The following is an 11,481-nucleotide window of genomic DNA, read 5'->3' as shown; positions in this document are numbered from 1 at the left end:
AGGAGTAGGAAGCATCGGCTTCTAAAAAATGCAGATTTAGAGGCCTGCAAACTGAAAACCTAAGAGATGATCTACAAGGAGGGCTTTCCACCAATAAACAGCAGAAGGGAAACTTGCACTGAAGGGATTTCAGGAGAACCTTAGCAAATGCTAAGACCTAAATGTGTTAGGTATCATAATGTCAGCCCTCATCCAGCAGACCCAGAGCAACAAGCAAATAGTAAACATGTTGTCCCCCACCAGTGATGTAGTTCCACCCTTGGGTCAGTCAGTGATTGCTGAGTGTAGCCTACTTGAAATATGAGTGAAATTGTATAAGCATTTTCGTATGGGACAATGAAAGGACAGATTGACCATATATTTCTGTTGCCTACTCTCCTCAGAATTAGGCTTACAAGTTATATCTTGAAATGTAGTAACTGTAATTGTCCTGATTTTACTCAATACAGTACAAAATATAAGAACTACAATGCGCAATAAATACAATCCGTACATTACACAATGTACACTACAATACAATTTATAATACAATATACAATATAACATACAACACCATGAGTGTGAGTGTTATGGATAATATAAATGCTAAATGATAAGTGATATATGGTATTGCACAGTAGGTAAGTGGTAATATGATATAAGCAGTCAACACTGACGGCACAGTGGTAGTGCAGTGATGAGTGCAATAACAGTACAACAGTCCAACAAGATGTTTGCCCAAAAATTCTCCATTGACTCTCACTTCAACACATCAACCCAGTCTGATGTCTCCAAGTGTGTAGTGTGTGCAGACTATTATGTTACCTATGATAACTTTGACTAACTAACAAACTAACTAACTAACTAACTAACTAATGGACGGAAACCGATCCATAGTCCCCCCTTTGGTGGGGGGCAATTAAATTCCAAGTTTTCAGTAGAGATAAGAAAAGGGGGTACCTGTCAAAAAAACCTACATGTAGATCATGTAGAACATAAAATGGTTGTTTAAAAGATAACGACAAACAATTAAACAGAACTCCTATTTATTAGGGTGTTCTACAATACTGGTAAAGAATTTAGTCAAGAAGGTGACAATGACAATCTATGTTGAGTAACACATAATTTTCACCAAGAGAGAATTGGTTGCTACTGTCTGCCTTTTTTCACCTGAAATTGTTGTGAATTGTCCATTTCACATGCAGATGGTCAGTAAAGACATACAGTATCTGTGTTGCAACTCTCATCTGTGGACAGTAATATGAAAGATACTTCATTTGACAAATGTTTTTATTTAGTTAATTGATTTTTTACTAGCAGGTATTTTAACTATTATTAATTCTAAAAAGGGAAATTGGATTAAAAATATTCCTGACCAACGTTTAGTTGCAGACTGATGATTTGTGGTCGCTTTTTCAAGTCCATCAATGATAGCGGAGGGTAGCTGCAAGTGTCACCGCACTCTTCGTTCCTCCTCATACACAGTGAATGTAATCTGGTCCCTTAGCCACTAGTGGGTGATGTTCATCATAACACTATGCTACTACAATATAAAGATAAATAATGATCAGCAGATATACTGGATATTATGGTCCAAATATCCTGGTCAAGCCCTACTACATCCATCTAATATCTGATGATCCAAACTTTGCCTCCATACCCATATATTCTTCACAATGTAAAAAAGTGTACAAAAAATACAATTCAAACAAAGATCAGAGTGATATAAATAAAGCAATAAATCCACGCTGCCCTGCAGGACATGTAGTCTGTTGAGACATGGCCACCAGACCCTAGCTGGGGCAAATAACATAATAGTAAATCCCTTTGTCTCTTGACAACATAGTTCTCTCAGCGTTGTGCTCCAAGTCGTCACGCCTCGCTTCCTGCGTCCCATGTCATAGCAGTAAAATCCATGTCAGTAAGAGTGACTGTGAATGGAGCCTCCACTCTCTCTGGCTCAACCCGCTCCTCCACTCGTCCGGTGCTGTTCAAGTTGTTCGCCCTCCAGGAATTCAGAGGTCGGATGGATTTCTGAAAACGCTGCAAAAAAAAGACAAAAAGATATAAACCTTCCCACACGGCAGCCTGCAGGCCAACAGAGGATGTTTGATTTCATCCACCTATGTTATAAATCTGAACAAATACAGCAGAAGGGTAAGTGACAATCTGGTTAAGTTGCAGTGGCAGTGTGACTGTGGCAGAGGTGTAACATGACCTCCTACTGACAGAGTTACACAGCGGTCATACTGACGTCTTTCAGTGTCCCAGTTTCCCTGCTGATGGCCACAATGGCCCAGATGAGGATCTGCAGACAGCAGGTCGCGCCCATGCATACGCCTAGTGCCTTGCCCCAGCGTGGAAACACATAGTCCCCATAGTGCAGTGAAGTGTTGTACATCTCAATGAAGATATAGGTCAGGATGAACTGCAGGGGGAAAAGGCATAGAGTAAGTAAAGGAATGTTCATTTCAGCAAAATACTACAATGGCAACTGAAGAAGAGCGACTGAGGAAGCCAACAGAGAAATGCTGCAAGGGGGTTAGTCAGATTGAATGTCAGTTTTTCCTCTTGAATTATTCACAACTGTTGGATTTCTGCACAGTTAGCTGAATTTCAAGGAAAGAGTGATGTCATTCTGTAAGTTATTTTGGCCTTGTTAGAGTTACTTTTGTAACAGGTGGTTATTACACAACTGAAAAATTATACTTCCCTCAGGTTCGCCTAAATTCTAGTTACTGAATGGGACATTTTAAATTCTGTTAGACAGGGATAACATGCCTGCTCACCCCTCATCAAATTACCCTGACTGTAAGTCCAACAACCCAATACAATAATAGATGCCAATACGACACACCAATACACCAATAGGGAAATTCCATATCAATCATCTTTTTTTTTAATGGAATTTCTGCTTCAGGTAACATACAAAGCAAACTTACAGAAGAAAGAAGAGAGGGAATAACATGTGACAAGGCATGTGCAGCTCATACAAGCCCACAATGCTGCAAGTACATGATATGCAGCTTAGCTCAACAATAACAATGCAATTCAGGCAAAATCCATTCAGCAATGTTGGTCATTACTGGATATGGTTGGTCGTCGTCACAGTTCTCAATGTTTTGCACCTAACCTCACATAATCAGTGTTTTTATTGCTACATTAATGCTACACAAAAGAGCCTGAAAAGTAATGTTCCTCGCTCTAGCCTTATCCCTCAAAGCAGTGATGTGAAGTAGATATTTGAAATATAAACAGAAGATGTGTTTGCTGTTACCCCACCAGCAAACACGTGTAGGATGAAAAAAAATTGAAAGAATCGCAAAGAACCAAATAACAGAAGTCGTAAACTAGGGAACCATAAATGAACTTCCCTCAGCAAGATATATGAACCAACCTGCCATAGCTTTCCAAGATCATTAACAGATATTTTGAAAAGTATTTTTATATTAACTATGGTTAAGTCAACCAATGCCACATTGTATTGGTTCCTACCACTAATAAATATCAGTGTTTAAATCTGCTCACTTACCAGTAGAAGAAACGGAGTGATGAAGACCCAGCATGCTTTGAAGTAAAGAAGCACTTTGCCGCACCAGGGAGGGCAGTGGCAGATCATATCGAGGATGTCTTGACAAAACTGGTTGACTCCTGAGAGTATTAACACACGTGCATTAGAAACACTGGAGAAAGTCCAGATACTGTAAGAGACTAGAGAACGGTGGAAATTGAAGAAACTGCTGGATGAAACATGACGTAGTGTTAGAAGTGTTTGATGTGAGACGTGTGGTGAGGGTTAGAGGTGTCAGGTGGTCTACCATAGAAGAAGGAGATGCCAATGCACATGAAGAGGGTGATGATGATGAGGCCAAAACTAGTGCTGAAGGAGTCAATGAGAGTGAACCAGTAAATCCCTCCCTATGAAGACACAGACAGCATCGGAAATGTGAGTCCGAACGCACACAACAGGCAGCGTGTGCCGTCACACACACACCTCACTCGATACAGTGTACGGTTCACTAAATACACACTCACATCGGTGATCAGCAGGAGACCCATCAGGTAGAAGCTGAAACACAGCACGCCCAAGAACAGAGACTTTTGCTTCATGTTCCCCCTCAGCTGTGGAAACTCATCCAGCACTGCCGTAGTGATGCCCTCCATGTTGCCGAACTGTGATGTGGCAGAGCAGAAGGTTTTATAGGCACATGTTGACTCTTAGGTCTTCATCTTTCTGTTATCGACAACACAAAACAATGTGGTTTATCATGGAGAGATCACCTACCAGTGTGTCAACCCCCAGCATAAAGAGCATGAGGAAGAAGAGAATGGACCAAAACACTGAGCCTGGCAGCAGAGCAAGGGCCTCTGGGTAAGCAACGAAGGCCAACCCAGGACCTGGAGCCAGAAAATAAACAGAGAATACAAAAAGTCATTAGAAAGTTTATACAAAAGATGCTTGTACCATAAGGTCTTACTAAACCAAACTGCTCAGAAATGGAGGTAATCTGAGACAAAGAAATGGTGGCTACAATACATTCAAGTAATTCAAATTAAATATAGGATACAAGCATGCACACATATCCCACAACACCCTTTACAGTCTGATTTCCAAATGATATTAAGAGAATTTACGAACAAGGAGATTTCAGCAATTGCACAGAATTAAGAGAATTTGTTTTTGTTCATTATGCCTGTTTGATTATCCAATAAGCTCAGATGTCTGAGGTTTGTATAAAAGAGCTTCAAGTAGTTTGTTGAGTGAGATGACCAAAGTAACTACCTGTATCTGCCACCTTCCCGACAGGCACTCCCTTCCTCCATGCCATGTGACCTAGGACAGAGAATATAGCGAAGCCGGCAAAGAAGCTGGTGCTGCAGTTCCCTATGGTGATAATCAGAGTGTCCCTGAAATCAACAGCACCATGATTAAGAGTCTACTTCCCATCATGATTGTAGCGACAGAGCTAACCGTTAAAGCAGAGCGCAGACAAACCTGATGACGTTGTTGTCAAACTTATTATAAGAGGCCATGGAAAGCAGTCCTCCAACTCCAATACCTAACGAGTAAAAGATCTGTGAGGCTGCATCGTTCCACACCTGCATTGTTAAAAACAAAAGTATCATTTATATACTGAACATACATACAGATATTGTTATTCCAGTAACAAAGCAACTTGCACATGAATTCTCAGCCACAGCTATGCTAATCTACCATCACAAATACCTGTGCACTGGCTAACCGGTCCCAGTCTGGTGTGAGGTAGAAGGCAACACCCTGAAGAGAGCCTTCCAGTGTGGCACCCCTGATGATCAAAACAATGAGGACAAAGTACGGGAATGTTGCTGTCACATAAACCACCTGAAAACACAGACAACAGAGACGCGTATTACAAGATGTGGCACCAAGGGGGAGACTTGTGTGTGTGTGTTTTGCATGCATTTTTGTGATAGTTGCGACGAGTGTGTTTTGACAACATTGTGTTGATTCACCTTGCCCGAGCTGCGGATGCCCTTAAGCATGCATAAGAAAATGATGATCCAGGCAGCCAGGAGGCAGAGGGCCAGAGGCCAGCGGACAGGACCCGGGTCATGGAGGCCCTCGCTGTTTACTACGCCCAGCACGCGCTCACTAGAACACACACAGCACTCAGAGTCAAACACAAAGTAGATGAAGACAAAGAAGATGAATAGAGACCTGCCCATGTGCCACACCTATTGCGCATTAACTGACGCAAAACAAACAGGACATAGTTGTTAGGCTGCATTGAGGCGTTACTGTGAAGGCATTTGTCTGGAGAAGAAAAAAAAAACATTACTCATTCTCTTCAGCTGTTCAAGCTACATTTCTTTGATGCTATAATACATGACAGACATACAAGATGTGTAAAATGGGCAACATTTTTGGGTAACACTTCATAATAACCATCATTAATAAATGGTAAATTGATAGTTAATTAAACTTTAGTTAATAGTTATTTTACTGTTAACAAACAATGAAATGATCATTAATAATGTTTACTAATTATTAGTAATGCTATAATTTGTTATTTTATCATTTGTTTGTGTAATATAAAATCATTTGTTTATAAATTATATATTGTATCATAGCTTTTTACCCTTTTTACCGTCTCTTATCAGCTATGATACAATATATAATTTATAAACAAATGATTTTACAAACTAATGATAAAATAACATAAATTATAGCATTACTAATAATTAGTAAACATTATTAATGATCATTTCATTGTTTGTTAACAGTAAAATAACTATTAACTAAAGTTTAATTAACTATCAATTTACCATTTATTAATGATGGTTATTATAAAGTGTTACCCATTTTTGTTCAATCATTGGATAAATGGACGTAGAAGATTATTAATAAAGTAGAATAATATCTTCCCCCAAAATAGCTGAATTGGTGTCAGTTTTAGCCAGTCATTGGAAATGATGGTGTTTGTTGAAGGAGGTTAAACAAGTTGAGAAAAGTATGTGCGGAGCATACTGTAAAAACAATTTATTGATCTGCCAAAAAAGAGTGGCAAAAGTTATTTTTCCTCAGTTGAACCACTTCTTTTGAGTATAAATTCCAATTTACATTGCACTGAGTACTCTCTCTTGTTGCTACCAGCATTTACACTGATTCTGTTCTCAAGCACAAGAAGATATATACATTGCATACACTGTACACTGTGAACAAGTGCTATAGGAATTAAAGTTATTTCATGGCAGTCTGTATACGCTTGGAAGGCAGATTTCATTCCTGCACAATTAGACAGGTCATAAGGCTTCTTTGTGAATGCTTGTACAAAGGCTCACTTACTTCCAGAAAACTTCAGTGGGGCTGAGGTTTGTGCCAGAGGAGCTGTTCCCTGTGGTATTCTTACCACAGAGAGCAAAATTGGCCACAGCGTCGCAGGACCAGGGTAAAGGGCTCTGGAAGGAGCTGCCCAGGTAGTAAAATGTCCAGGCGATGATGACATTATAGTAGAGGCACACCAGAGTGGACACACAGAGCATCCCAATGCCAATACCTGCAGGCAGAGACACAACTTTAAGTATTTTTGAACAGCAGGATCCAGAGGTACGCAATATTATGTAAGGCATACTGTCTGTTACTTTACAGGACTACTACTTTTGTCAGGATTGACTGCTAACTTGGGCATTTTAATGGTAACTTGAAATCCTATTTATTCAAATTATTTATAATAATTTAATTTCAACCATTATTATGGTTGAAATTGGATTCTCAAACGTTCCCAGAAATTTAATCCAGAACTGTGATCAAACTGGATTTCTTCATATACATTTTGTTTAATTCATGACTCTGACATGATTACTCTAACACTTTCTAGGTTGCCTCACTGAATTGCAGTAAGTGTGTGCTGGTCTGTAATTATTGGACTAAAAAGCATGATGGAGGAGGTGATTACCTTTGAGGAGAGGGCAACACTTCCACACAGTGATGGGGCCGGCTGCTCCATACTGGCCTAGACTCAGCTCCATGAGGAACAGTGGAACACCAGTAAAGAAGAGCATAATGAAGTAGGGGATGAGAAACACACCTGTGGACATAAGAAACAGGTCAGCTTGGAAAAGGGAGGGGTAACATCCACTGCATGACCATTCATTAATTTTGTAGACGCAGCCTGTAGTGGCAGGTCTTGTGCTCACTTACACAACCTACAGTATATCTGGGTGGCTGCCCCGCAGACAGATGTTGACTTTTTTCTGCTCCTTTGGTACTCAAGCTTCAACATGTAAAAGCTTCAAATGAGGATGTATGTAATGATTGGATTCTCCGCTAGACCACAAGTCTGGGTGTGTATCTGAGAACTCCACTGTCTCTCCTTATAGGATTAGTAAATAGCTTCTTCTCCAGCTTTCCAGCACCAAAGGCAGACATGGATAGCTCTGGATTGAGTGTAAAATGAGCCAGCATGCTTAGAAGGGCAGTACCCACCTGAGGGCAGGGAGAAACGTAGTTCCTTCTCATATGGGTGTAACAAATCATGAAATCATGAAGTCATGATAGGCCTAACAATATGCCTACGTTTTCAAAGTATTTGAGGCTTCAGAGGGCAGTGAACCTGCCTGTGGGCTGCTCACCTCCTCCATTGCGGTAACAAAGGTAGGGGAACCGCCACACGTTCCCTAGTCCCACACAATATCCAATACAGGAGAGCAGGAATTCGTACTTCCCACCCCACTGCTCCCTCGGGACAGGCGCATCTGGAGTGGGTGCAGGAGTTGGGGCTGGGGATTCACACTGTTGTGTCGGAGTAGGCGCAGGGTTGGGGACATTGTGAGCCACAGTATGCCCGTTCAAATGTACTGAATGCTAGAAAAGAATACAATCACATTATTATTACAGTGAAAACTCAAGTTGTTTACATTTGGATTATTTGTGTTTTTAAGCATTTAATTCTTCAGCCTTTCATCCTGAAAAAAATAATAGCCTAATAAGTTAAGAGTTATGTTAGATAAATCGATGTCTGAATGACCTGACAGACATTTGATGAGGTGATATTTTGGAGGTTGGCCCAGTGTAGTTTGTACGTCATGAACTATTACACAGCACATTGTTATACAGGTTTTGCAGAGAGTTTGCCATGCCTCTCTATAGTTTACAAATGATTTGTTGAAACCACCCATGGTGCTGTCTGTTCTTCCTTCCTGCAGGGCATCCTTTCATCTCTGAACAAGAGGGGAACTATAGCTTCACATGTCAGGTCGCAGAGAGGAAGTCTGGTTATAATAGTAGAGCTTCTGCTTTACAAGCCATTATTATAAACTGGGCAACCATAAAAACTTGTAAAGTGTTTAAACTTTACAAATTCACATTATTCCAATGGCCTAGGGCTGTCCAATCAATATTTGTGAACATAAGAAATTGTCTTCCAAAGTGATACTCTACAATACCCAACACTTCAATTCATACTGTCATCAAGTTACTCCATAAACAATGAATGCCCTGATTTTGTGGACTGTAGGCTGCTTCTCTGAGCTTTCATAGAGGTCTACTGAAAATATAACCAACTAAACTACATTTGGCCAAATACAATAACCATAGATTCATCATAAATAAGTTCAAGTTTTTATACATCCAAAATGTAATGTCTTCAAGGTTTCCTGTTTTACAGCCAAGTACAGAACTTATGAGAAGAGAAACTCTGCATCCTCAAACAAATACGTTGTTTCTGTTCATATAAACAGGTAAAAATTAATGACTGATTTAAAACCTACATGATGATTAATGACTTTCTCTAAAACCTACAAAAGAAATTCGATTTTCTAAAATGACTGAAAATGAGAATCCAGTGTTTTGAGAAGTAGTAGACTAGTGGAAGTTGAAAATATAATGAAGCAGGCCCAGTGACAATTGAATTGTTTATGATATAAAGAACAGGAAAATAGTTACCATGACCTCTTGTGAGTCTAGTCAGTAGGCTATTATTTATAGGGGACGCAAAACTACTCATATGAAAAAAACCCTATAGTAATCATATAAATGTATCACAGTCAATCTATAAACGATATATAATAACATGTAGGGATATTATACAGTGATACCATAGAAGATAATTAAAGGTCAGTCTAAACTCACTAATGAGGCTACAAGTCCTTATATATTACAGCGTTTTTTGTGAATTAACCAAAAATCAACCGATCAAATCCGGACGTTGATTCATCCCCTTTCTTACTATACCTGCTGACGCTGACAAACATTTCAACAGTGAACTGAAGTTACACTGAATGTAACACCATTGTAACACCATTATTAAAGACAAAACAAGGACTGAAGCAGGTTGGATACTGACTAACGTTAATGTAAAGAATCGAGCTAAAAAAGTCAGTCATTTCTGTATTTTTGGGATCACTTGGGATAAGTTATTCGACAATCACATCTGGCGAATTAGCACACCAGCTCGGCTTTATCTCTACAGCCTTCATTCCAGCTGGCGGAGTGGCTGTAGTGTAAAAGCCTGTTGCAGCCAGGAATGAGCAATGTGGACGGACAGGTTAGACTACTTCACCGACTTTGGTCTTAAAAGCCAAGTTTGGCCAATATAGTAGCGATTAGGTCAAATTAAATCAGCCGTAGTGGTCTCAAGAGTCCACCATATAGTTTATACCCACACAGAGCAGCATATAGTGTTGTCCCGACGGTGAATAACCTGAATAACAAACCTCCGCTCTTACCTGCCGTGAGGTCGCATTGGCTTCAACGGAGTTCTCAGGTACCGCTTTGTGCTCTTGGTTCTGCATTTCCCCCGTTCAGAGAGATGGTTCACTGTTTTCTATGTCTGCTCAGTAGCATACATTTTTCACGGTAACGTCTAATTGTAAGTACATGCTTTTACCGGCGGTCGGTGTTCACCAAGCGTGAGGAACCGGCTACATCAGCACTGACGATAAGGAAATAGTCCGCTGCTGTGGTGTCGTCGAGGGCAGGCAGTGCGGAGGGCGCAGGTGCAGTAGCGGCCCGGAGAGAGGATGGCACTGCGACGAAACCGCCTTCTGTCTTGTATAACTGCTGCTAAAAGTGCTTTGTTTTGGCACTAATTGCATTATTCTGAGGCCTTGACTCCTTGTCTGGTCTTACCCACCGATGTTTGTCTGTGCGGCACATGTTGGGGCCGTTTTTATGTTTTATGTTATGTTTTTATTGTGTTTTTTGTTTGTTTGTAGCCTATTGTTTTTCCTTGTGTGATTGTATGTGTGTCTTTACAAGAAACCTTGTCTGTAAACCAAATAATAATTAATTTATCTTAGAAATTGATTCGATTTTTACCTATAGGCCTCGCATTAAACCAGCCTAAACTTAAAGGTGTGAAAACGAGTTTAACAGGTTTAAATGTTGTTATAGGCTAATCATTCAGTTATAATTGTGAATATCCATACTTTCATAACAGTTAAGTCTATCTTACAGCCTAGTAGGCTATTGGAAAAACAAATGTGAAAAAAGTGATAAATGAACATGTTGATTCAAATAACCTTTTGGCAAATGACAAATGACTTTCTCACATGTTTGTTTCAAATTATTATTATTTCATGTGAAAAGTGTCATGGTGTACAGAGTTGTGCAGACATTTTAGTGGTGCAAAATTATGCAAAATCTGCTTGGCCAATGATAAATGGTAACACCGGTAAGGTTTACAGATACTGGATGGTGAGGAGGAGACTGTTTAGGTAGGAAGAAGCTGTTAAGGTAACAGGTTGTTTTTTGTGCTAATGAATGGGCGTCATCAGCCAGAGGATCTTTTTTGGGACAGGTTGTTGCCTGGATGGCAGTGTTGGTGGCTTTATCTCTCTGACCTTTTCTTTGCCTTGGTGGCAGTCATGCTGTTCTTGTTTGTCAAAACATAATGTAACTAGGCCTAATTACTAATAACAGATACGTGAGTATAATAGCTTGCTACTCTATCATTCAACCATAAGGCTAACTAGTAACTAACCCCAAATCTGTCTAATCCTAACCCCAAGATTAGTACATTT

General features: G+C 39.9%; 1 protein-coding gene across 1 annotated transcript; it reads right to left on the bottom strand.

Moving 5' to 3' along the window:
- Positions 1-1,008: 1,008 nt before the first annotated feature.
- On the bottom strand, positions 1,009-10,421 carry slc6a7 (solute carrier family 6 member 7). The gene is made up of 14 exons (XM_071534913.1): positions 10,186-10,421; positions 8,092-8,323; positions 7,416-7,547; positions 6,806-7,016; positions 5,473-5,611; positions 5,207-5,341; positions 4,976-5,079; positions 4,763-4,887; positions 4,265-4,377; positions 4,015-4,152; positions 3,798-3,897; positions 3,512-3,630; positions 2,234-2,407; positions 1,009-2,022 (listed from the first exon to the last, which is right to left on the bottom strand). Exons 1-14 carry the CDS (start codon positions 10,249-10,251, stop codon positions 1,852-1,854), a joined length of 1,959 nt encoding a protein of 652 aa, XP_071391014.1. The 5' UTR covers positions 10,252-10,421; the 3' UTR covers positions 1,009-1,851.
- Between the last annotated feature and the right edge of the window lie 1,060 nt (positions 10,422-11,481).

Source organism: Centroberyx affinis, unplaced genomic scaffold (assembly GCF_046629955.1).
Source record: "Centroberyx affinis isolate AG114_WGS23_722 - 3 ecotype Tasmania unplaced genomic scaffold, CSIRO-AGI_Caff_v1 ptg002635l_1, whole genome shotgun sequence".
Classification (NCBI taxonomy): domain Eukaryota; kingdom Metazoa; phylum Chordata; class Actinopteri; order Beryciformes; family Berycidae; genus Centroberyx; species Centroberyx affinis.
Note: the sequence above shows the minus strand (reverse complement) of the source record. Positions and strands in the feature narration are given on the sequence as shown.

Coding starts and splice junctions, on each gene's coding strand:
- slc6a7 (XM_071534913.1), bottom strand. CDS start 10,251: ATGCAGAACCAAGAGCACAAAGCGGTACCTGAGAACTCCGTTGAAGCC. Junction 4,153..4,264: donor TGCTGGGGGTTGACACACTG/GTAGGTGATCTC, acceptor GCCACATCACAG/TTCGGCAACATGGAGGGCAT. Junction 2,023..2,233: donor AAACTGGGACACTGAAAGAC/GTCAGTATGACC, acceptor TTTTTTTTGCAG/CGTTTTCAGAAATCCATCCG.